The sequence below is a fragment of the Semicossyphus pulcher genome, unplaced genomic scaffold (assembly GCF_022749685.1).
Source record: "Semicossyphus pulcher isolate SPU_LCO1_2020_fin unplaced genomic scaffold, fSemPul1.0.p SCAF_7, whole genome shotgun sequence".
In the NCBI taxonomy this organism is placed as follows: domain Eukaryota; kingdom Metazoa; phylum Chordata; class Actinopteri; order Labriformes; family Labridae; genus Semicossyphus; species Semicossyphus pulcher.
Window position 1 is genome coordinate 26,390,975 of NW_027211748.1, and position 25,861 is coordinate 26,416,835.

The following is a 25,861-nucleotide window of genomic DNA, read 5'->3' on the forward strand; positions in this document are numbered from 1 at the left end:
TACAAAAACAGCAGGGGTCCGTTTCACAAAGCAGGTTCAACAAACTCTGAGTCTAACCCTGAACTCTGAGTCGATCTACTCTGAGATAGGAAACTCAGAGTTTTCGGTTCCAGAACAGCTGATCTGAGTTAGTTCAATCAACTCTGCGTGGGTTCAGCCAGAGTTAAGTGCGTGCACGCTGACTATCAAAAGCCAGCATTAATGGAGCCCCGATACCACGATTCACCATGGCAACGGTACACAAAAGAGGTCCTCCTACGTCACACCAGTGGAGCTCAAAATCCTCATGCGGACGTTCAGCGAATACGAGCATGTTTTTAGAAAAATAAAGTAACACGGCTGCAGCTGCAAAAGAGAGAGAAGCGGCGTGGGAAGAAACTGCTGCTCGAGTTAATGCGCAAGTTTGAACCGGTCTGTTTATTTAATACTTAATCACGACCGGAAGCTAAAATTATATTAATTTAGGAGCAATCCAGCGGGAGAAAAAAACATACATGGAAGCAGTTAGAAATAAAATACCAGAACATCATTCAAAGGTGCGGCTCAGGCAGAACAGGCTCATGGCTGAACCTCACTTCAATCATATTTTAAATATTAAACTAATGAAATATTCATCATTCACTTTATCCCTAACATGATGCTGACTTCACATACATTATAATTCATGTTGATTAAACTGAATTGTGTTAGTTTCAAAAAATATATATTATTATTATAATTTACGGCGTCTTATTTGAGTGCTTTCGGCAGTGGTGGTGGAAAATCTAAAAATGGTGACTTTGACACAGATTTGTCTTTTGTTTTTTTAATCATAATTATAAAAGACTTTTGCAAAGGGGTCAGAGCAGCACAGAGACGCAACGTTTCTTCTTTTAATTCGGTAACCGCTCAAACACACGCGTGAGACGGGCTGAATGAATGTAGAAGTCGAATGAGGGTTTTATATTCTAGAGGGAGGAGACAGAGCGAAACTCTGAGTTTCCTGAAGAAAACTTGCTCGCGACCAGGTTAGGTTCACAGACACAGTTACCATAGTAACCAACTCAGAGTTAAAGTTACCTCTCTTTCTGAAATGGCAAACCCGAGGTTTCCCTCATTTCAGGGTTAACAAACTCGAGGTTTTCACTAAACCCGCTTTCTGAAACGGACCCCAGGTCTAGACCGACTCTTTGTTATGTTATTCAAAGAGAGGCCCAACATGAATCACCATGAGTAGCACTTAACTCTACCATTTTTAAGTAAGATAATCGAAAAGGCTGTCTTTCAACAGTTGAACCACTTTCTGACAGTGAACAACTACTTTGATGTCTTTCAGTCAGGCTTTCGACCACACCACAGCACAGAGACGGCTCTTGTCAAAGTGATTAATGACATCCGCTTAAACACAGACAATGGCAGAGTTTCAGTCTTAGTACTACTCGATCTTAGTGCTGCATTCGACACAGTTGACCATAAGATATTACTCGACCGTCTGGAAAACTGGGTTGGACTTTCTGGCACAGTACTAAACTGGTTTGGTTCTTATTTAAAGGACAGGGACTACTTTGTGTCTATAGGTAACTTTACATCTGAGCAGACAAAGATTACATGTGGAGTTCCCCAAGGCTCCATTCTTGGGCCTCTTCTGTTTAACATCTACATGCTTCCACTGGCTCAGATAATGGAAAACAACAAAGTTAGTTACCATAACTACGCAGACGACACACAGATCTACATCACAGTGTCACCAGGGGACCATGGCCCCATACAAGCACTAGTTAAATGTATTGAACAAATCAATGAGTGGATGTGCCATAATTTTCTTCAATTAAACAAAGACAAAACTGAGGTAGTTATTTTTGGAGCTAAGGAGGAGCGATTAAAGGTCAGCGCACAGCTTCAGTCATTAGTGTTGAAAACCACTGACCAAGCCAGAAATCTGGGTGTAGTCATGAACTCAGACCTGAATTTTCAAAGCCACATTAAAACAATTACAAAGTCGGCCTACTATCACCTCAAGAATATATCCAGGATTAAAGGACTTATGTCTCAGCAGGATCTAGAAAAACTGCTCCATGCATTTATCTTCAGTCGACTTGATTACTGTAACAGCGTCTTTACAGGCCTCCCGAAAAAATCAACCAGACAACTGCAGCTGATTCAGAACGCTGCTGCTTGAGTCCTCACTAAGACCAAGAAAGTAGATCACATCACTCCAGCTCTGAGGTCTTTACACTGGCTCCCTGTCTGTCAGAGAAGAGACTTCAAAGTACTACTGCTGGTTTACAAAGCGCTGAACGGTCAAGGGCCAAAATACATTTGTGATCTACTGACACAGTACGAACCATCCAGACCACACAGGTCATCAGGGACAGGTCTGCTTTCTGTCCCCAGAGTCAAAACCAAACATGGAGAAGCAGCGTTCAGTTTTTATGCTCCGTATATCTGGAACAAACTCCCAGAATCATGCAGGTCTGCTGAAACACTTTCTTCTTTTAAATCAAGCCTGAAGACTCACCTGTTTACAGCTGCCTTTTATTAAACTATTTTAATACTTTTATTTTAATAACTATTCTAAATTATTTATATCTGCACTGTAGCTTTTACCCTTATTTTTTATTTTTATTTTATTTTATTTTTACATTTTAGCTTCTATTTTAGCTGTTCTTCTTCACTTTGCTTTTTAATGTATGATGTGTTTCTTTGCCTTTGTTGTTCTATGTAAAGCACTTTGAATTGTCTTGTTGCTGAAATGTGCTATATAAATAAACTTGCCTTGCCTTGCCTTAACAATATTCGGCACATTGGCAGAAAAACTTCCTTTTAACAGGCAGAAACCTCGAGCAGAACCAGACTCATGTTGAACAGCCATCTGCCTCGACTGGATGGGCCGAGAATGGGATAGAAGGAGATGCAGGACAGAGACAGGCAAAGAGAGCAACAACAACATATGTTCTTGTTACATGAACAACAACAGACACATACTTATGGTTACAATGCCAATAATAGTGGTAGACTAGGGTGAAGATTAGCAAAATAAATAAATAAATAAATTAGCGAGAGAAGCAGAGTAATGATGAAGGCTGAGGTAATCGTAATTGTAACAGTTGAAGTCAACAGGTCTACTATTAGCATTAGCAGCAACAATAATGATACTATGGGGAAGACTGATGTTAGTAGTTGTTGCAGTCGAGCAGGTCCACAGCAGCAGGTGGTCTGCAGCAACGATCTCCAGGAACCTTCAAGACAAGGGAGCACGAGAACTCCCGGGAAGAAATATGGTTAGTAATGTTAATGGGACCAGAAGATATTCGACACTCGACAGACGCACACTTCCACATATACTTTCACACACAGTCTAACCTCCTCCACCCACTTACTTTGAAAGCAAACGTAATACTCAGAGCTGTTGAAACCATTTGTGGTGGATTTTTGTCAAAATAAAAACTTTTCTTCTTCATATATTGCTTATTTTCCTTATTCTAATTATTAGATGTACTATAAAAACCCTGGGTGTTTCAGTGCCCTCATAGCTATATATATATATATATATATATATATATGTATTATCAGGGACACCCAAGCTCCTAAAAAATAGTGTCAAATATCTTTTCCTCATAAAAAAAGTTATAGTCTAATTAGATTACAGATACATTTATTAAACATGGGGATTACTAGCAGCATTGCAGTTTTAAAACACATTTTAAAATGAAGACGAGATAATACCAAAGATGCTCTTTAACATCTGGTGTTTCATTTCTGAACCGTCCGTCTGACCGTCTCTGATACCATGCGCGCACGTTACGTCACTTCACGACACACAAGTCTCACAACACTGCTCCTCAAAGTTGCCATCCTCAGTCCCTGGTTGCCATGGCCTGTCGTGAACAAGTGAATATTCAACGGTTGGAACGTTCGCCATCATTTTGTGTCTTCAAAGGAAAAAGAAAGCGAGCAACATCGCAGTACAGTGGAAGTTATGCCTCGTGATAATGCTGTCATTATCCACGGACTCCAAGTCTAATTTAAAGAAACGTTTACAGGTAAGACCAACTGCTAACGTTAGCTGCACAGGATCAAAATGTTAGCTAACCTGTCGTCTTCTTCTTCTACTACTGAAGAATAGTTTGTGACTCTGGTGAAACTTCAGCCGGGATGGTGTGGGTAAAAACACAAGCCCCAGACTGGAAGAAGTTTGTGGCAGTTTACTTGAAGTTTGAGTGTGAAGTAGTGTGAACAGCATACTTAACAAAGTACATTTAAATGCGCATAATTACCGCTATTAATTTAAACGGACATTCGCGCATTACAAAAGTATTGAAATTTATTTTCTCTTGTCTTTATTTCAGTCTTTATTTGACTTTATAATCAGTTACTTTACTTTACAATTGTGTGACTTGGATTAAGTGAATGATTTACTGACTTCTAACAGGTAATTAACTGTGTTGGAGTACATTTTTAAGGTAACCCTCCCAACCTAGACTATAAGTCTAAAGGAATGCTCCTTTTAATTAAAAGAGTAAAATGTTTTTTGACTGTTCTTGAGTATTTTCTACTTATTAATTTTGCTCTGGGCTATTAATTACAGAATTAACAATCTCTGAGGGAAAGTAATGGTGATTCTTGCGGGCTTTCCGGTTTACATCTGGCATTTAGATTAAGACTTCCAGCCAATACTTCCTTTTGCTGCACTGTTTACAGTCCAACTAGCAACTCAAGAAGTGACCATGTGTTCAGATCAAAAGTGAAGTAATATTCTCCCCTCCAGATAGGCTACGTCAGCAAAATAAAAGCTGTCCTTTCTTGGAATTACATCCCCTGGAGGAGCGGCCGTTCATCTGTTTGTGGTGAGTCCCAATTTGACTGTGAATAGTCAGTTACACAGAGGCTGCTCTCTGGCTTACTTCAGCGGTATGAACCCGTAAAAGATTTTCTTGTGATTGACTTTAATTAACGGCTCTTAAGTTTGCTGAAATAACAACATCATGATGCAGATTAGTCAAAATGAAGCTTTGTCAGGTCTGTCCTCGAGGAGAAGCAAACTACTTTAAAATGAGACATTTGTTGAACGGAGGTTGGAGCGATCATTTGTGATGCATTCAAGGAAACCAGGAAATCTAATCTCTGAACAGCTTTTTGACACAGTGTCAAGGGAATTTGTCTCAAGTAGAATTTTTGATCTAGAGCCGATTGTTAGCTGAACTTTGCATCAGATATCTGTAAACAGCACTTTTCTGCCAAACAAATACATTTTATTGTAATGATAGATCTCCTTACAAATGTTCACAGAAGTGAGAACAACATATCTACTATAAAAGCAGGTGCTTGTGTCTTAAGAACCATGCAGCCAAAGAGAAACAACAGAAAAGACATCAATAAAAATATTCCAAAAAAATCGGTCCTTAAAAATGTCAATGAGCATTGAAAGCCTCAAAGGATGAATAGACCCAGGAAGAAGCGACGCTTGAATTGAACCCAAAGTCCTTTTAAATGATTTTACATTAGTTTACAGATCTTAGCACTGGTTTCAGCATAATATAACCCAAGTCCAGCATAGAGAGGCTGAGTGAATGTGGTCTGGACTCTGTGGAGGAGAGTCATGGTTTCAGAGATGCTGTAGAAGGACAGAATACCTGCACTATGATCCAGGTACACTCCTAGCCTGGTGCACAGAGGACCTGAGACTCCAGTTTTGTATGAGTTGTGCATTAATGAAAATGTGGTTACGTCACACTCTAAAGTCCAGGAATAGTCATTAAATCCAAATCTAGATTCACTATTCTTGTATGCAACTGTTACATTACCTACATCTGTCGACATCACCTCCCAGTAACAACGTCCAGTCAGACTCTCTTTGCTCAGGACCTGAAACCATGAAGTCAATCTGACTGGGTCCCTAGAATAAGAGTGATTTCTCTCCCTTCTCGTTACTGTTGCTTTTCTGTTCCCGACAGATAATAACAGCCGTGTGTGTGCTGTGTTTGGATCCAGTGTGATGTCACGTGCATACTGTAAGAACTCAGCTCTGGTCTTGGGCTGTGGTTGTAGCTTTAAAACATTCACTTCAGTCACTGTCCGTGAGATGTTTGTCCTTTTCTCACCCAGAACGTCCTGTAGTTTATCTGTGACTTCGGACACAGCCGCTGTCACATCTTTCTCTCTGTCCTGGATTCTCTGCTGGATGTTTTGTCGACTCACCCCGAGCTCTCTCTGCCTCTCGGTCCTTTCTGCTGCAGCTGAGACTGTGTCGTGGCCTTTATGTTCGTCCACAGAGCAGAGATAACAGATAGACTGCTGATCAGTACGACAGAACATCTTCATCACCTCATCGTGACGAGAGCAGATGTTCTCCTGGAGCTTCTTGGAGGGCTCCACCAGCTTGTGCTTCTTAAAGGCAGGGGAATCATAATGAGGCTGAAGGTCTTTCTCACAGTAAGAGATCAGACACTGCAGACAGGACTTGCAGGCTTTCAGTTTTCTCCCAGTGCAGACATCACAGGCCACATCTTCAGCTCCAGCATAGCAGTGATCAGCAGGAGCAGCTTGGAGTCCAGTCTTCTTCAGCTCCTCCACTAAAACTGCTAACATGGTGTTTTTCAGCAGGACAGGCCTCGGTGTGAAGGTCTGCCTACACTGAGGGCAGCTGTAAATGAAGTTTTAATAAAATGTGGATCCAAAGACGCTGGATGGTTTGGCCTTGGGGGTAACAAAGCTTAACACTAAAAAGACATGACAGCCTCATTTAAAAGTTGTGTATTAAATCCTCTTTTTCTCTTTGTGCACAAACAAAAACGTGTTTTTAAAACTCAACAAGTGATCGAAAACTCCCCTTATGTCTTTGTGACAAAGCTGTTTGAGTGAGGGAAGCTGAAAGGATAGAGACTCGTGAATGTTTCACTCAGTGTTCTAGCACTGGGAAAACTGTTAAATGTTTGGACAGCCAGGAGGCTGGTAAGGGGCTGAGTCCAAGCCTTCAGGCTGACGGCCTGGAGGCGGGGCAGAGTCCAAACCTTCAGGTGGACGGCCTGGAGGCGGGGCAGAGTCCAAACCTTCAGGCGGACGGCCTGGAGGCGAGGCAGTTGGCCAGAGCAGATCTGGAGGGCAGCCTGGAGGGCAGCCAGGCAAGCAAAGCCTCTCAGGAGGGCGGCCAGGGGGCTGACCAGCCAGGCATGACAGCCTCATTTTAAAGTTGTGTATTAAATCCTCTTTTTCACTTTGTGCACAAACAAAAACGTGTTTTTAAAACTCAACAAGTGATCGAAAACTCCCCTTATGTCTTTGTGACAAAGCTGTTTGAGTGAGGGAAGCTGAAAGGATAGAGACTCGTGAATGTTTCTGCTTTAAATGAATATATTGAGCTTTAGATGTATATACTAAGCCCTAAATGTACATGTGTTCTCAAATATCCTTATTTTTATTACTGCTTCTTTAATTTTGTTATCACATTTTAAGTCTTTATATTTAATATTCAGCCTTTATAGATGGAGCCTCCCAGCAAAAGAATTTCACACGCTTATTCTTGTATAACCGGAGTGACAATAAACATCTTGAATCTTGAATCTGATGACAAACGCTCTAAGAAGACAAACTGAAGTTTGGTGTTTCAGGTGGGAAATATCCTCAGTCTGACTCTCACATTAGTTTCATATTCTCTCCATCAGCTTTGTGTGAAACCCTGCAATGAAGACGAGAAGAAAAGACTTTGATCCTGTTTGTTTATTCGTGATGTCAAACTTCAGTTTGTTCACACATCACATCAGTAAAGTCATCATGAGCACTGATGGGCTTCATGGCTAAACAGACACAGGAAGGAGCGTCACTTAAAGGAACTCATTTACAGAACACATGAGAAGACGTCAAAGTACCGCCCATCAAGTTTGATTGACAGGTGACAAAAATGTGCCAACAATCAGCTCTCAGCAACAAACATGAATAAAAATCAAGCTGAAGAATGAAAACACAGAAGTTAACCCGCTGTCCCTTAAATGACTTCTGTCTATTTCACTTTACACAACTCAACAGTGTCTCCATAATTACAAAACCCGAGTCCAGCATAGAGAGGCTGAGTGAATGTGGTCTGGACTCTGTGGAGGAGAGTCATGGTTTTAGAGATGCTGTAGAAGGACAGAATACCTGCTCTGTGATCCAGGTACACTCCTACTCTGGAGGACCGAGGACCTGAGACAGGAGTGTTCATGTTTCTGTACCAAAAGTTATAACTGTTGTTGTCACAATCTAACACCCAAGATTTGTCATTGCATCCAAATCCACATTCATTCCCTGCTCTGCTGATATTCTTGTATGCGACTGCTACATGAACTCCTCTTCCTCTTCTCTTCACCTCCCAGTAACAACGTCCAGTCAGACTCTCTCTACTCAGGACCTGATCCCATCCAGTGAATCTGTCTGGGTGACTAGAATCAGACTGTCCTTTACTCATGAATGTTGCTTTTCTGTTCCCATCAGATAATAACAGCAGTGTGTGTGCTGTGTTTGGATCCAGTGTGATGTCACATGAGTACTGTAAGAACTCAGCTCTGGTCTTGGGCTCTGGTTGTGGCAGTAAAACATCCACTTCAGTCACTGGATACACATGGATATTGATGCTGAATGAGTCTGTAGATTCACTGAGTGGTGACAGTGAGGGGTAGTCGTGTAGAAACTGGTTGTGATCCTCTGTGAGTGACAGCTCCTCCAGGTCAGCGTCTCTCCTCTTCAGCTCAGTGATCTCCTGCTCCAGCTTCTCCTGAAGCTCTCTGACTCGACTCACTTCAGCTTCCTGCTGGTATCTGAGCTGCTGCTTCTCATGAGAGTGTCCTATCTGCATGAAATCCATCAGCTGATTAAAGATCTTCTCACTGACCCCCATGGCTCCACCAGCAGAGCGTCCTTTCTTCATGAGACTGAACAGCTGGTTGGAGATCTTCTCTCTGTCCTCCACGGTTTTATCAGCAGAGTAATTGATAGCCTCCACCTGCTGTTGAAGCATGTTCACATCTTTCTCTCTGTCCTGGATTCTCTGCTGGATGTTTTGTCGACTCACCCCGAGCTCTCTCTGCCTCTCAGTCCTTTCTGCCGCAGCTGAGACTGTGTCGTGGCCTTTATGTTCGTCCACAGAGCAGAGATAACAGATAGACTGCTGATCAGTACGACAGAACATCTTCATCACCTCATCGTGACGAGAGCAGACGTTCTCCTGGAGCTTCTTGGAGGGCTCCACCAGCTTGTGCTTCTTAAAGGCAGGGGAATCATAATGAGGCTGAAGGTGTTTCTCACAGTAAGAGATCAGACACTGCAGACAGGACTTGCAGGCTTTCAGTTTTCTCCCAGTGCAGACATCACAGGCCACATCTTCAGGTCCAGCATAGCAGTGATCAGCAGGAGCAGCTTGGAGTCCAGTCTTCTTCAGCTCCTCCACTAAATCTGCTAACATGGTGTTTTTCAGCAGGACAGGCCTCGGTGTGAAGGTCTGCCTACACTGAGGGCAGCTGTAAATGTTCTTCTTCTTCTTTCCATCCCAGAAGCGTTTGATACAGTTCATGCAGTAGCTGTGTCCACAGGGAACAGTCACCGGATCCTTCAGTAGATCCAGACAGATGGAACAAGAGAAGGTTTCCCGGTCCAGCTGAACTCCTTTCTGCGCCATGTGTCCTTCTGAAAGTTGAGGTTCACTCTCTCTGCTCCAACACAACTGTTTGCCTTCAGTTCCTGTTGATCCGCTGATCTTCAGTGCAGAGTGCTCATCAGCTCTTGTTGGTTATACCCAACTCAACACATGCATATCAATGAGGGGGAGGGACCAAGGAAGAGGATTGGTGGATTGGAGTGAATGAAGCGAGCCATCAGGGAGGGGTCATAATGGTGATGCATTTTAGCAGGAGATGGTGGAGCCTGCTGTTACCAAACAGACACAGTGTTTGTTTTAATATGTATTTTATATTGTATGTGCATTTTATGTTATAATGAGACAGGTTGGTCTCAGGTGGAGGTGTACTTCCTGTGTGTGATTTTCTCTGGAAGGGCTGCAAATGTACATAAATAAAAACAACTAAATGATATTGTTATGAACAATTTATCAAACAGTATTATAAATCCTTAATAATAGTGTTGCTGTTGGTTCTAATGTAACTGTGGCTCAGTTACATTATGACTAGTTTAACTCTGAATAATCAGTATTGGGCAAAGGTTATTAAAACAATGCCGTGATGTGTTTAAATGTAATGTTGAAAAGGAGAAATTTCTTGATTAAAGAAAAACACTTTTTAATGTCTATAAAACTAAACTCAGATTAGATAAATGAGTTGAATGTTACTGGGTCTCAAAGATCTGAGAAAGTAATGATAAAGATAAATTGTTGTTTGGATCTTACAAACTGCAATTAAACACAAGTAGAAAAAAGTACAGTGAAGTAGACTTAAAGGAAAGTGAATGTACTAAATGTTAGATATCTATGATGTACTAACAATGTAAATATTATACTAATTAGAATATAATTTGTGCTACTAAAGATATAATGAAACACAATGAAAGCTACTTGGCTTAGACACCATTAAATATACAATTGAACATACTCGGGTTAAACTTGTTTATCTAATGCTACTTTTTTAAATGCACTTGATTGCTAAATTGTTCCAAATGAAAGAATGAAATGTGATTTTATTTTGAAAGTCCAAACAAATTCTAAGAAATACATCTTACAAAGTATTTTCATACACTTCTATTCAATCGTAAATATTTCTTGTATGTTTGAAGTTGTATAATTTGAAACGTTCAGATAGAAAAGGTACATTTTTAAAAGCTTTGTGAAAAAAGATGAACTTTAATTCATGTTACTTGTGTCTCTAAATAGTCCAGTAACATATTATCCTGTGTAATCTCACATTTATTGTACTCAGCTGTTTTTTTTAACCTGGTAAGTCTTCAAATGAAGAAGCTAAAAACAACAGCAGCACAATCTCCTGTTGCATAAACTGTGTTTTCATGTTCACTCACATCCCCAGTCTTTAGTCCACTTAGTTAATTGGTCTTTTAAAGCTGTGAAGAAAACAGATCACAGCTGTTATTGATGATTGTAAAGCAAACAGTTTGACATGAACCACAGTAATGGCTGAGTGATTACCAAACCCTTCAGAGGACAAAAGACTTGGTTGCAAACTCGTGTAATCCTGAGGTGTAAAGAGGAGAGGCATTACAGCACTTGAACCTGACCAATGGCAGCAGAGCACAACACCCACTCTGCATATGCTAATGCCTCCAATGCTCCCTGTGATCCAACTCAGAAGCCATCACAGTACAGCTTCCAGAAACAAACACTTTTGACCCTGCAAAGAAAAAGACCGAAAAGGGAGCCCTGAACAACAGAGCATAGAAACTCTAAAACATTCAGCCCATCAGGGCACATGACAACCAGCTTTCCTAATAAACTTATTTTATTTCTATTAATACAGGTCACCTTCACCTTGCTGCCTCATTACACGACAGCTTAAAGGATGATCCTGCCCACAAAAGACTTATTAAACATCTGCTGCATGGTTTAGAATGATTTCCACTTGGCTAAATTAAATCTCCCCATATTTCCAGATTTTAAAGCTATGTATTAATGATTATAATTATAGAAAATATTGGTTGTAAAAATCAACAAGCCATATAAAACTCTGTGATTGGTTGGAGGTGAGGACGGCCAAAAGCAGAGACACTGATGTAAATAAATGCCATCTTCTCTAAACACAGAACTTTGTGCCTCAGCTGTGTTAGGTTCAGTTTTCAACAGATTCAACATCAGCTTAGTGCGACGGTCTGGAATAAAGAGAGACTAAAGTCTGCGTTCATTCTTGAAAAAACTTTATTTGTTTGTTTACACATCACAAACAATTTAATGTACAGAATCCCATCAGTGTAAAAAATAGGGATGATGTCCTTAATGATTATCAGAATCACAGTTTTGTGGTACCTCATTGAACGTCAAAATAACATTTGTTCTTAATGTGAAAATAACTAGATTTGCTTTCACTCTTCAGACTATTGAAGTGGCATAAAAAACACGACATGCCAAACGGTTGTACCAATATTCAAAAACCACAGAGCACAGAGAAGTTCACGTTTTTAGTAAACAAACCATCATAATCAGTGGTAGCCTCCAAGGCTAAACAGGATGATGTGCGATCTTATGAACCTCAGCAGGTGATCGCTTTTTTCAGTCCATTCTGTCTATTTCAGTTTACAGAACTCAGCAGTGGCTGGAGGAAAATATAAACCAAGTCCAGCATAGAGAGGCTGATCGACAGTATTGGGCAAGCTACTTGGAAGGTGTAGTGAGCTAAGCTACCAGTTACTCTACATTAAATTAAGCTTCACTACACCGAAGCTACCCCCCAGAGAAATGTAGCAAGCTAAGCTACAGCAACATGGCAAAAGTAGTTTAACTACATCAAAGCTATTTTTTTTTAAATATTGGAACAACTTCATTCCAAGGCAAAGCTATCTCAGTGATCAATAAAACTGTCAATCAGACAAATAAGCAGGCAAAAATGTTACATTCAATTGTTTATTAAACAATAAGCTGTGCTCTCACTGCTCCAAAACCAGAACACAAAAATTTGGCAACAAAAACCAAAAAAAAAAAAAAACATGTGCTCCACATAGTAACAAAAAGCAGGTGTTGAGAGTGTGTGTATGTTCATCTATGTTTGTTTGTTTGTGTGTGTGTGTGCGCGCGCACATACCTGAGTTTGCATGGGTATGCTCAATAACTTGGGCACATTTGCAGGACGAACTGCAAGTTAACTCTAAACTCAATAACTTAACTCAAACCACAGTAGTAAAAGAATAAAGACCTGCTCCAAACTGCTCTATTATGTTTATTTTGAACTATGCCATTAAAGATAATGTGCAACTAACTCTGTCCAGGACACTGGGTCAACTCTTATCAACTTAATTAAACACATGACATATTTATACACTTACAGTTTATGTAAGGCTTTTGGGAATCAAGTTCAAAGTTTATATCTGGCTATTATAGCCTTTCTCATGTCATTTAACTTTGTGCTTTCATAGGCAATTACCATGAAGCTGATTCAAAAAGTAATGTTTCCATGTCCACTGTTGTAGTGAAATATCAGGAAGAGTTGTGTGTTGGATCTGTCATCAGTATACAGTAAGAATGATAACAAATGCATCAATGATCACTGATGTCATGTAACAGCTGCTGCTGAAGTAAAGGGTTCAAATTCACTTCCTGAAAATCCTGCAGCATGAGAAACATTTTGTTTGTGTGTTCATTCTCAGTTAAAAGCCACAGCAGTGTGTGTGTGTGTGTGTGTGTGTGTGTGTGGAAGAGATCTATCTCTCAATGTAAACAAGTTTCTGCCACTGCATATCAAAGTTTCCTCCTCACTAGAGGATGAGGTGGCCAGGCTGATCTTTCTCACAAGAGGTGTTTGTTCACACGACACAAAAGAAGCTTTTCAAAATTTGCATCGGAAAGACGGTTTCTCTTTGGTCGGAAAATGTCTTTTCCTACACTAAAGAGTTGTTCACAAGCTGCACTAGCAGGGACTCCTGTGTTGTACTTCAGGAAGATCATCTTCATCATCGGCAGGTTTTGGAATGCATTGACAAGTTTGGTTTCGGTTGACTGCAAGTAGCTGTCCACTTCATTCAGAACTGTTGTTTTCAGTGATGGGAAGTATCCAGTTACTTCATCACTGTCAACAGTTGGGTCCTCGCCATCTGTCTTCATGTGATCATCTGGAGATTGCGTTTGAAGCTGGTTTACTTCTGCTTTCAGGTTTGACACAACATCAGCCTTCTTTCCACTGGGGATGTAGGCCAATCTGAACATAGGATGAACTGCAGAGGCTATGAGCAACCTTGCATCTTGAAAAATGTATCCAAACCTCTGCTTCACCCCATTGATGACTGCATCTACCAGTGGGTAACAGTGATGTAGGTTGGTCTCATGCTTCATCCGCTCCATCTTCTCGACAAGAATCGAGATTGTTGGCACCAACACTCCTGTGTAAGCCATTCTGTCGGACTGTAGTACGTCAAGGGCCTTGGCCAGGGGTGCCATAACCTAAAAGATTCACAGAAAAAAGACAAGGAAAAAAATTACAATTACTCAAACGTAATAGTAATAATAATCAATAAAAGTATAATTATTATTATTATTATTGTTATTCATAATCATCATCCTAATAGTAGTAGTAGTTTAACATTCAGTTAACAACCTGGGAGAAAAATTCATTACACTGGTAAGCTCACTGACAGGTGTGTAGTTTATGTTCTTTATGTTCAGACAGATACATGGATTACAGCACCTGAACACCTAATTAACTTAACCCTTATGCCCTCCTCGGGCATTTTTGTACATTTTTCTCTACTTTTTTTTTTGATTTGGCGATCATTTTGGCTGTGTTACAGCTTTTGGCATGAATTTTTGCAGGAACTTTTCTTTTTAGCTAAATTTTTGAAATCCAATGTCTTTTACTCTTACATGTCTTTTATACTCTCGTGATGCATTTTGCACCCACATGAAACACATCCCTCAAAAGATGCCCTTTTTTGACCCCTGAAATGATCAGTGCGTGCTTACAGATTTACACACTCTCTCTCACACACACACACACGCACACACACGCACACACACGTACACTCACAGACACACACACACACACACACACACAGACACACACACACACACACACACACACACACACACACACACACACACACATACACACACACACACACACACACACACACACACACACACACACACACACACACACACACACACACACAAATCATTCTCGGGGCCCCCTGATAGTCACATGGCTCCATAATATAACTGGCAAAAATACAAGAATTTCATGCATCGGCCTACAATGGGAAAAGGGTTGAATATGGTGGAATATAGTAAAAATGTCAAATATCACTACTTATCTTCAAAATGAAATGCTGACATTACAGAATGCATGGTTTTATACTGTAATGGCAGCGAGATTAAAAAATGTGGTTTTAATGGAAGTCAATGAGGCTCTTTTGGCCACGAAGGTGTCCAGAGGGAGTATCTGATACTACATGAAAAATACTAATGCAATCAAATCAATTTCGTTGCTAATCTTTGACATATCCAAGACTCTAATCACCACCAAAGCCCCATCTCCCTACTATTTATAATATGGAAAATAATTCACTTTTTCTGTTTTTTTGTAATAAATAATGAAATAATTCAAATAATTAAACTGGCATTTAAAGGGTTAAAATTCTGAAAATGATTGAATGTTTTGTAGTTTTGAGCAGGTCTGAAGTTGTTTAAGTGATTTATGAAAAAAAAATCTGAAAAAAATATTGATGTATGATGATTTTATAGAGGTTTTTCTGTGCGTGTACATTTTTGCCACGAAGGTGTCCAGAGGGTAGCAAATTTGAGGAGGGCATAAGGGTTGAACATCAAAATAAAGGTAATATTTACCTGAACATACTCCTGTATGAAGGTGAGTTCTGCCGCTTTGAAGCGAGTCACCTGAAGCTTCTCACAGGTTTCCTGGAGGTCTTGTTCTTTTGTCAGGATACAGATACTCAAGCGCTCCATGGCGTGGTAAGTGGAGTTCCACCTTGTTGGACTGGGAACTGTCAGCTGGCACCCTAACTTGTCTTTGATGATATCTGAAGCTTGTGTGCTCCTGTGTTGCTTGTTCCATGGTGCCTGGCATTTGCCCATTGTTGATCTTGATATTTTTTTAAAGGGCTCTGACTGGGTCAAAGCATCCTCAATGTCTCTTGTGGCAACCAAGTTGAGGGTGTGGCAGGCACATCGCTGATGAGGTGGGAGACTGTAGTCTTCTTCTTCTTCATGTAAGATATCTGTGACATTTATGAAGACAGGGTGTCCCTCCTCTTCTTCCTCATACTCTTCTTCTCTGTCTTGAATGGTTCTTTGAACTTCTGCAAAGACACTGAAAGCCTTCACAAAATTTGAACCATTATCTGTGGTTGTAACGGTCACCTTGTCTTTTATGTTGAAATCTCTGTGCACGTCTTCCAACATCTCAGCCAAAACATCATATGTGTGGCGCCCTATGATCCTGCGACAGGCTAATGCCCCAGAGCAGATGCTTAAGGTTTCTTGGTTTATCCAGTGGATAGTCACCCCAAGGAAGCTTTTGTTGTTTGATGACCATGCATCTGTTGTGGTACATACATGGTTCTGTTTGGACAAAGTCTTAGTCAGTTTGCTTTTCATTGATAAATGCTCATCCTCAAGCATTCTTCCCAATGTTCTCCTTGAAATCAAATGCCTGGAGGGTAAAATCTCTCTGAATAAATCCCTGTACTCTGGTCTCTCCACAGTGTGAAGTGGATGCAGTCCTTGAATGATGAAGTTAAGGATCAACTTGTCAAATCGCTCTTGGGTTATGGTGGGGGTACTACCCCTGAAATACTGTGCTACACTGCCTTGTATGAGGGGAACAGGGTGTTCCTCCTCACTCCGGGTCGCGCTCCTTTTCCTGGCGTGCTCACGTTCCATTTCCATGGAGGCCATTTTAGTTGGGTGGACCCTCTACAAAAGAAATAAAATTCTACAATTTTGTATATTGTATTATTCAACTATCAATGCACACTTAATTCTAACATCCATGGACAATCATGCACCTTACTACCATAGCAATATCCACCTGACTTGCACTAATGTACAGTGTCCTACACTGTAGCACATTAACATAATTAAACAGTGTATACTCAGCAAACAGTATATTATAGTTATAGTTTTCGTTAGGGTTCTCTAGGCTGTATTCTAGTTTCAGCTTTTATATTTATATTTTATATTTGAGTTAGTCTATTTAGTTATTTATATAATTCAGCCTTTTAATTGTATTTGTTTCTTTTACCTACCTCATTGTTTTTGTATTTTGATTCATGTCAAGTGGCTGTAACACTTTGATTTCCCTTTGGGATTAATAAAGTACTCTATCCATCTACCAGTATCACATATAACTGGCAGTTTCAAAAGTGGTATTTTTATTAGGCCCACTCTGTACTAGTAGCTATATCTACATACATTTTAAGCTAATAATTTTGACTAACCACCATACTTTGATTTTGTGTTTCTCTGTTCCCTCATTTCCCCACCTCTTACCTCCTATATGTAACGTTACTGTATTTGTTTATTATTTAAGTTTGTCTTTTGCAAGTTGTTAGCTGGTGTTTGCAGACTGCACTGACTTGGGATAATTAGCTTGGTTGGCGATGGTTGTGTTAGCTTATTCTGGAATCACCTGAATGTGTGTTCTTAAATTTGTGTTCGAAGTCTTGGACGTTGAGAGCAGCTTCTTCTTGGGGTTGCACAGCAAGCACCTGAACACATAATTTTTCTCTGTTGTTTCATTCAAACTCATGTATTTCTCGAGGTACGGCCACGGCGACTCCCTCGGGATCAATTCGTCTCCGTCCTCCTCACCCTCTGCCATCTTTCCATCAAGTAACGTAACTCACTCAAGCAAGCTGACTTGTCTGTATTCCCCTGCAGCAGAGACGTTGTAGCCAGCCCAAGAATTGGTCGGTGATGTCACCGTCATACGGAAGTGCTTCTGTCGGCTCCACATACACGGCCGTGTATGGCAGTGGCATCACTGACTGATCCTTTTATTTCAGACCGCAGCAGAAAGCTCCGCTGCGCTGAGCTTCAGAGATGTTTGTAAAAATGTAGCTTGTGTGGACGCTACCGCACTACTTGGTTAATAAAAGAGCTAAGCTACTGAAAAGCTATTTGATTCAGAAAACAGCGACGCTACCACCACGCTACTGAGAAATGTAGTTAAACTAGTAACGCCGCTACTTGTAGCGACGTTACTGCCCAAAACTGCTGATCGAATGTGGTCTGGACTCTGTGGAGGAGAGTCATGGTTTCAGAGATGCTGTAGAAGGACAGGATACCTGCATCGTGATCCAGGTACACTCCTACTCTGGAGGACCGAGGACCTGAGACATCGGTTCTGCGCCAGTTGTGCATGAATCCATAACCTGATTCACCATCGAAATCTGGGAGTTCACAATCTAAAGCCCAAGATTTTTCATTGTATCCAAATCTCATTTGATTTTTACACACTCTCTTGTAATTCCTGCTGATATTCTTGTATGTGACTGCGATATAAACCGTCGTCCCTGTCCTCTCCACCTCCCAGTAACAGCGTCCAGTCAGACTCTCTCTACCCATGACCTGGGACCAATAAGTAAATCTGTCAGAGTGATGAGGATAAGACTGATCTTCACTCATCAATGTTGCTTTTCTGTTCCCATCAGATAATAACAGCCGTGTGTGTGGTGTGTTAGATAGAAATATCTATTGTCGTAAAATCAGGAAAAAGTGAAACAAGTGGGTTTGGTGACACGACACATGAACAAAAAGGAAAGACCTTTAATAAATGGTTTACAACAGAACATGATGGAGTTGTAAGCAGATATAATAAGATTTTATTCATCTGTCAGCAACTGCACGTCCTCCATTAGGAACCTATACGCTGAGTCTGGTACATAAAAACATCCTTATTGTTGTTGTCATAATAATAGTTGAAACACGTGTGCGTACACACTTGCAGACAAATGTGGACAAATGCGTCCCAGACCGCCTCCGTATGTGAGTGGTTGGATCTCAATGCGTCCTCAATCCGTCCTGGGTGTGTTTACACCTGTACTGAAGGCTGTCCACTTGTGATCTGATCACGAAAACCACATGTTGATACCAAAGGTGAACAGGGTCAGACTGTCTTACTGCTGCCCACCTGATATGTTCCTGCTTCCTTCAGTTTCTGTGCCATCTTTTTGGTGTCTTTGATGAAAGTATGGACAACTACTAGATGGAAAAACACAGTAAAACTCATGATTCTTTTCTGATAGTCGGGCTACTTGGTTGTTGAGGGAGAACAGTTGGTTGTGTCGGAAAACATTTTGAAGCTTTATAATCAAATGTTTTAGAGTTGAAGTTATATAATCAAAAGTGTTATAATGATATGTTTTAGTTGAAACTTTATAATTAAAGGTTTTAGAGTTGAAGTTATATAACCATAAGATTTATAAATTAAATGTTTTAAAGCCTTAAAGTTAAAGTTTTATAGTTAAAATGTCTTAAAGTTAACTTTTCTATAGTCTAAAGCCTTAAAGTTAAAGTTGTACAGTCAAATGTCTTAAAGTTAAAGTTTTACAGTCAAGTTTTTTATAGTTGAGGTTTAACAGTCAAATGTTTTATAGTTAAGGTTTTATATTCTAATGTTTTATAATAAGTTTTTATAATCTAAAGTGTTAAAACTCTAAAATAGAATCCTAAGCTGAAGCTAAACTCGCTGGGCTCAGTATGAAAGCCAGGTGCAGGGTTGGCAGCTGGCCAAGAAGAACAGGTGTCCCCCCCAGCCCCTCCTTTTCTGTTGTACAGTGCATGAACGCGCCTAATTGGCCGGAGTGAAGAAGAGGCCTGCAGAAAAGTTGGAAATGGGTCAGGCAAAAACTGAGAGGAAACCGACTGAGGGAAGAGAGCCAGAGCGAGGGGGGGGGCTCCAACAGGTGTTGGGGCAAGCTGAAGCCCAGCGAGGGAGGGGCTTAGAGTATATAAGACCCGAGCGGCTGACCCGTGGGCAGTCTTATCCGGATGGACTCGGGTTTATTTGGTTGTATTTATACGGGAATAAACTCTTTTTGCATCAGATTCTGCCAGTCTCTAGTGTTTGCTTGTCCGAGTTTTTGAAGACTTTGATTATATTTTTTAACCAAGTTTTCTAACCTAGTTTTAAGAGTTTTTCAGCCATGTTTTATTATCTATTGGAGATTGAAATTAAGTTGCAGATAAGAGAGTTTGTGGAAGTTTGTGATATTTATAAAACGTGTAGCTTTCTGAAATCTCAGTGGGACAACACAATTTGCAGGAATAGTGCAACGATGTCGTGTAAAACTATACAGATGAAACACGGACTGGGCTTTGGAGGCTCATCGTCGTCGTGTTCCTCGTGGATAAAACATGAACCGACTAGAAAATGTTTTTGCAATTATTTATAAAAGTTATTTAAATAGCTGTCAAAAAGTGGCCTCGTACAAACAAACACCCGAGGACAAGTAATCACTGCTTAAATATTGTAAAGATGTGAGTCGTAGCAGTTTTTCTTGTAAAAAATAACGATCACAATAATCAGCATCATCAACAAAGGCTGAAATAATGTCAGACAGTAAACAGAGCAGCCGAGTCTGCATCATAAAAACACCCTGTGTGGTCTAAAGAAGCATCTTAAGCTCTGATAAATACAATGAAAGAGCAAGAGAAAAGTATATCTGTCCACCAAAAGCAACTCAAATAAACTCCAAAATACCACAAAGATTTAAAACTCACATGAAACTGATATGATATAAATATAACTTGTCTATGAGCGGATCAGATCACACACAAACAGATGCCCTCGGTCTGTTAAATATTCCTGGTGGCGGTCGCAGGAGTTGGCAAAGATTGCCTGCAACGCTTCCTTAATACTGGACTAAGATTTACTTTGGCTTATAAACGTGATGTTTCTCAGCAGCAGAGGCGTGCTGTGTGTAATGCGCTCCACATGGTTAACACCTGATTTATGCTTCTGCTGCAAGTCGACGGAGTGGCCTTCAGGTAGCGCGTAAAAACTCGTTCAGTTTCTCTGCCTCTGTGTTGACCTTATTCTTGCTCCTACGTGTACTCCAACAACAATGATGGCGACTGAAATGTTGCGTGTGTGTTAGGTTAGGAGCAAATAAATGTGAACAACAGTTTTACTGAAATGACTTGAATGCAGTAAAGAAAGAAGAAGTGGAAGCGACCAGGAAAGAAGGAGGAAGAAACCTGTGATTGTGAATTAATCGGTTGTCAAGAACTTCAATCAATCCCCTCATGTTGGTGAAGTGAACTCTGTCGCCTCCCAGTGGATTCTCAGTGTTTGACAGCTGGTGCTCTCATAAAGCTCCCTTTGTTGTACTGGCTTTATTTACATCACTAATATTGTATGCTCTCTCTTTTTCAATAAGTGGATTATTGATACGATGCATCACTAGTTGGACAGTGATTTAGTGAGTTTTGCCAAATTAGACGTATTTTAAAAACAAACAAATGGTTTTAAACATATTTTAGAAGTGTTAATGAATTTACTGCATCCTTCAACATTTGTTATTGTTCCTATTTGATTTACTATATTGTCTGTACATTATCTGTTTATATGCAGGAGCCTCCACGGACTTGCACAGGAGGAGTTAAAGTGGTGGACAAATGTATTCTTTTTCACATGCATCATCTGATTACAACTGCACACTAATAGTGTTGTATTAACCCTTTAATTCAAAGTGTTTGTACCTCTTACAAATATTAAATAGAGATGGAACATTTTAAAACCATACTCAACTGTTTCCTTAAACTCTTTCTTGAATTTATGTCTCTATTGTTGTTTGTAGACTTTTTGTTCTCGTCACAGTTCTGTCTTTTATTCACTTATTGGCCTTTGGATTTATCTGTAAAGAACATTGTGAGAACAGTTTTTGAAATGTTATATAGAGTTTGCTAGCTTGCTGAAAACAAACAGACAGTGTTTGTTTTCATGTGGAGAAACTGTGCAACGTAACATGAAGCAGAGCTTGATAACCCCTCCCTCTTCTTCCTGCTCTCAAACACAGCCAGCTCCACTCTGACTCAGTCACTTCCTTGTTCCCTCCCCTTCAGATCTACAGTTTGAAGATGGGTGTAACCAACCAGAGCTGACACTCACTGCACAAACACATGCTGTGTAGATCAGAGCTCAAACTAGTTTCAGGTCTCAGGAAGTGAAACTCAGACAGTTGTTGTCACTGAGAGGTGAAATGGCGCAGAAAGGAGTTCAGCTGGACCGGGAAACCTTCTCTTGTTCCATCTGTCTGGATCTACTGAAGGATCCGGTGACTGTTCCCTGTGGACACAGCTACTGCATGAACTGTATTCAAACCCACTGGGATACAGAGGATGAGAAGAGAGTCTACAGCTGCCCTCAGTGTAGACAGACCTTCACACCGAGGCCTGTCCTGCTGAAAAGCACCATGTTAGCAGCTTTAGTGGAGGAGCTGAAGAAGACTGGACTCCAAGCTGCTCCTGCTGATCACTGCTATGCTGGACCTGAAGATGTGGCCTGTGATGTCTGCACTGGGAGAAAACGGAAAGCCTGCAAGTCCTGTCTGCAGTGTCTGGCTTCTTACTGTGAGAAACACCTTCAACTTCATTATGATTCCCCTGCCTTTAAGAAGCACAAGCTGGTGGAGCCCTCCAAGAAGCTCCAGGAGAACGTCTGCTCTCGTCATGATGAGGTGATGAAGATGTTCTGTCGTACTGATCAGCAGTCTATCTGTTATCTCTGCTCTGTGGACGAACATAAAGGCCACGACACAGTCTCAGCTGCAGCAGAAAGGACCGAGAGGCAGAGAGAGCTCGGGGTGAGTCGACAAAACATCCAGCAGAGAATCCAGGACAGAGAGAAAGATGTGAAGCTGCTTAAACAGGAGGTGGAGGCTGTCAATCGCTCTGCTGATAAAGCCGTGGAGGACAGTGAGAAGATCTTCACTCAGCTGATCCGTCTCATGGAGGAAAGACGCTCTGATGTGAAGCAGCAGGTCAGATCCCAGCAGGAAGCTGAAGTGAGTCGAGTCAGAGAGCTTCAGGAGAAGCTGGAGCAGGAGATCACTGAGCTGAAGAGGAGAGACGCTGACCTGGAGGAGCTGTCACTCACAGAGGATCACAACCAGTTTCTACACGACTACCCCTCACTGTCACCACTCAGTGAATCTACAGACTCATCCAGCATCAAGATCCGTCCTCTGAGGTACTTTGAGGCTGTGACAGCGGCTGTGTCAGAGGTCAGAGATAAACTACAGGACGTTCTGAGGGAGACATGGATAAACATCTCACAGACAGTGACTGAAGTGGATGTTTTACTGCCACAACCAGAGCCCAAGACCAGAGCTGAGTTCTTACAGTACTCATGTGACATCACACTGGATCCAAACACAACATACACATGGCTGTTATTATCTGATGGGAACAGAAAAGCAACAGTAATGAGAGAAAATCAGTCTTATTCTAGTCACCCAGACAGATTCACTGAATGGTGTCAGGTCCTGAGTAGAGAGAGTCTGACTGGACGTTGTTACTGGGAGGTGAAGTGGAGAGGAGAAGGAGTTAATGTAGCAGTCGCATACAAGAATATCAGCAGAGCAGGGTGCGGGGATGAATGTGGATTTGGACACAATGACAAATCTTGGGCGTTATATTGTACAGACAGCATTTATAACTTTTGGTACAACAATGTCCAAACTCCTGTCTCAGGTCCTCGGTCCTCCAGAGTAGGAGTGTACCTGGATCACAGAGCAGGTATTCTGTCCTTCTACAGCATCTCTAAAACCATGACTCTCCTCCACAGAGTCCAGACCACATTCACTCAGCCTCTCTATGCTGGACTTTGGCTTTATTATTATGGATCCACTGCTGAGTTGTGTAAAGTGAAATAGACAGAAGTCATTTAAGGGACAGCGGGTTAACTTCTGTGTTTTCATTCTTCAGCTTGATTTTTATTCATGTTTGTTGCTGAGAGCTGATTGTTGGCACATTTATGTCACCTGTCAATCAAACTTGATGGGCGGTACTTTGACGTCTTCTCATGTGTTCTGTAAATGAGTTCCTTTAAGTGACGCTCCTTCCTGTGTCTGTTTAGCCATGGAGGCTTTCACTGCTCATGATGACTGATGTTCACCTGAACTGACATTTCTCTGCGTGAAAATAGAAACTTCTCTCTGCTCTAAATGTTTGTTGATTGTTTGTATTGATGCGTTTATATGCTGTTGTTTCTGTTCTAATTCATGAGTGTGAAGAGAGAAAGCATCAGACCTTTCTTTAACGTACACATTTTGTTTTCACCACTTTGTTCATTTGTAGAAAATCTATAATCACATTGATATGAAAATGTTTTGTTGCTTTTTAAACGGATGAAAAATGTCCTCTGAGGTATTTTAAACCTTCAATGATCATGATGAAATCAATGAGGAGATTTTTTGACATAGTTTAGATTGTGGTCAAACAAACTGATGGTGTGGATGAAGTGAATCTGTTGATGACATCAGGAACAAGAATCATTGAACAGACTTTACTGATGTGATGTGTGAACAAACTGAAGTTTGACATCATGAATAAACAAACAGGATCAAAGTCTTTTCTTCTCGTCTTCATTGCAGGGTATCAAACAAAGCTGATGGACAAAATGTCAAATAATATGAGGGTATAACTGAGGCAGGTTTCCTCCTGAAACACCCCAAAGTTCAATATTCATGATAAGAGCAGAAGAGCTCTTTGAGTAAGTCTCTGTGCTTTCAGCTTTCCTCACCAAAAACAGAAACATTTTGAAATAATAGTCAGAATTAATTTGGTGAAATTGAAGTGCTGCCTCACAGATATTATGTCCATGTGGACATTTATTGTCCTGTAGATTTTAATGAAGAGGAAACCTCCGAATGAGGCTGTCAGCTTGATTCAGTGTTTTGCTCACCTTGGCACTGAACCAGTGATTGACTCAGCTTTTTGTAACATGTAAATGTTTTAAAATCAACAATCAATGCAAAATGTGCGCTCTATATTAGGTCAAGTCATAAAATCCTGAAACAATAGAAACACATTTCCCATTCCTAAATACAATTTCAGACCTGAGACTCTTTGCTGCCATCTTTTCAGTGTGACCTGATGTCAGTGTAGCCGGGTGAGTCTCCTCTGAACAAGCTGACATAATGTTGTATTACAGTTATTTAAACCTCTCTTGTTGTCTGAAGCTGCTGAAAGCTCAGTAACATTTGAACAAGTCTTCCTGCAGTGAACATGGCAGCAGGTTCACAACTGATATGTGAAACTGATGCCCAACACAAGAGGGCGCCCTTATCCTGCTAACCAGGGAGCTGAAAACATGTCAAAGCAGTTTGTCTGCATCAGGTAGGAAACGTTCTCATTGTGTCGAACTACTCTGAGCAGACTTGGGGAGCAACGGAATACAAGCAGACCTAATGGTGTTACGTAAATAGCCCTCTATGGCATGGTGTTGTCCACAGGTAACAAACTACCTTTTTGAACCTTACAGCGTCCCTTTAAGTTTTTAAAATAATGATAAATATCAACATATCACCAGACATCTCTGAGTCCAATAAAATGAGGGTTTGAGGTGGGTGTGGCTTTTGTCTGGGGGTGGAGCATTGCTTTCAGGAAGCAAAGCTGCATGGGACACAGTGCCAAGAACTGGAAAGATAAATAAAATGTAAGATGTTTAAATTAAATTAAACATCTTACTTAATTAAAATTATGGCCATAGTCAATGTTTTTACTTCATATCTACTGACACTTACAGGAATGGACACAAGAACCTTTTCTGGGGGGAAGGAACATGATCGAGTAGTGAGGGTCATTCCCTCTGACAGTGAGGACAGTGAGGCTGAAGAGTCAGGACGAGTGGATTCCCAAAATCAGGTTTAATAGATAGTTAGCAGGTCAAGGGTCAGTGTCAGTAAAGTAATGTATATGTGTGTGCGCACACAGGTACACCGAAGGCCAAGTGCAGAAAATATGATGTCCACCTGTGTTTCACGTCCACCAGCAGCTGCTTCCTGAGGTTCCATACACAATAGGAGTCACGTGAAAAAGAGAAACATTTCAAATAATAACAAACACACAGCACACTCAATCAATCAATCAATCAAATTTCATTTGTATAGCGCCAAATCATAACCAGAGTTATCTCGAGACACTTTACAAAAAGAGCAGGTCTAGACCGACTCTTTGTTATGTTATTTAAAGAGAGGCCCAACATGAATCACCATGAGTAGCACT

General features: G+C 40.8%; 3 protein-coding genes across 3 annotated transcripts; 1 reads left to right on the forward strand and 2 right to left on the reverse strand.

Annotated features, from left to right (window-relative positions):
• Positions 1 to 5,636: 5,636 nt before the first annotated feature.
• On the reverse strand, positions 5,637 to 7,150 carry LOC138611605 (tripartite motif-containing protein 29-like). The gene is made up of 3 exons (XM_069684785.1): positions 7,140 to 7,150; positions 6,081 to 6,622; positions 5,637 to 5,641 (listed from the first exon to the last, which is right to left on the reverse strand). The coding sequence occupies exons 1-3, from the start codon at positions 7,148 to 7,150 to the stop codon at positions 5,637 to 5,639; spliced, it is 558 nt and encodes a 185-aa protein (XP_069540886.1).
• An 825-nt stretch (positions 7,151 to 7,975) lies between these two features.
• Positions 7,976 to 9,651, reverse strand: LOC138611606 (E3 ubiquitin/ISG15 ligase TRIM25-like). Its single transcript, XM_069684786.1, has 2 exons — positions 8,715 to 9,651; positions 7,976 to 8,606 (listed from the first exon to the last, which is right to left on the reverse strand). Exons 1-2 carry the CDS (start codon positions 9,623 to 9,625, stop codon positions 7,976 to 7,978), a joined length of 1,542 nt encoding a protein of 513 aa, XP_069540887.1. The 5' UTR covers positions 9,626 to 9,651.
• A 12,179-nt stretch (positions 9,652 to 21,830) lies between these two features.
• Positions 21,831 to 23,347, forward strand: LOC138611049 (tripartite motif-containing protein 16-like). The gene is made up of 2 exons (XM_069683937.1): positions 21,831 to 23,227; positions 23,316 to 23,347. The coding sequence occupies exons 1-2, from the start codon at positions 21,835 to 21,837 to the stop codon at positions 23,345 to 23,347; spliced, it is 1,425 nt and encodes a 474-aa protein (XP_069540038.1). The 5' UTR covers positions 21,831 to 21,834.
• The last annotated feature ends 2,514 nt before the right edge of the window (positions 23,348 to 25,861 follow it).

Bases quoted from the DNA above. Each gene is read 5' to 3' on its own strand.
- LOC138611606 (XM_069684786.1), bottom strand. From the start codon at position 9,625: ATGGCGCAGAAAGGAGTTCAGCTGGACCGGGAAACCTTCTCTTGTTCC. The intron at 8,607-8,714 runs GCAGGAGATCAC...GTCACCACTCAG, and splicing joins GAGCTTCAGGAGAAGCTGGA to TGAATCTACAGACTCATTCA.
- LOC138611049 (XM_069683937.1), top strand. From the start codon at position 21,835: ATGGCGCAGAAAGGAGTTCAGCTGGACCGGGAAACCTTCTCTTGTTCC. The intron at 23,228-23,315 runs ATGAATGTGGAT...CAATGTCCAAAC, and splicing joins CAGCAGAGCAGGGTGCGGGG to TCCTGTCTCAGGTCCTCGGT.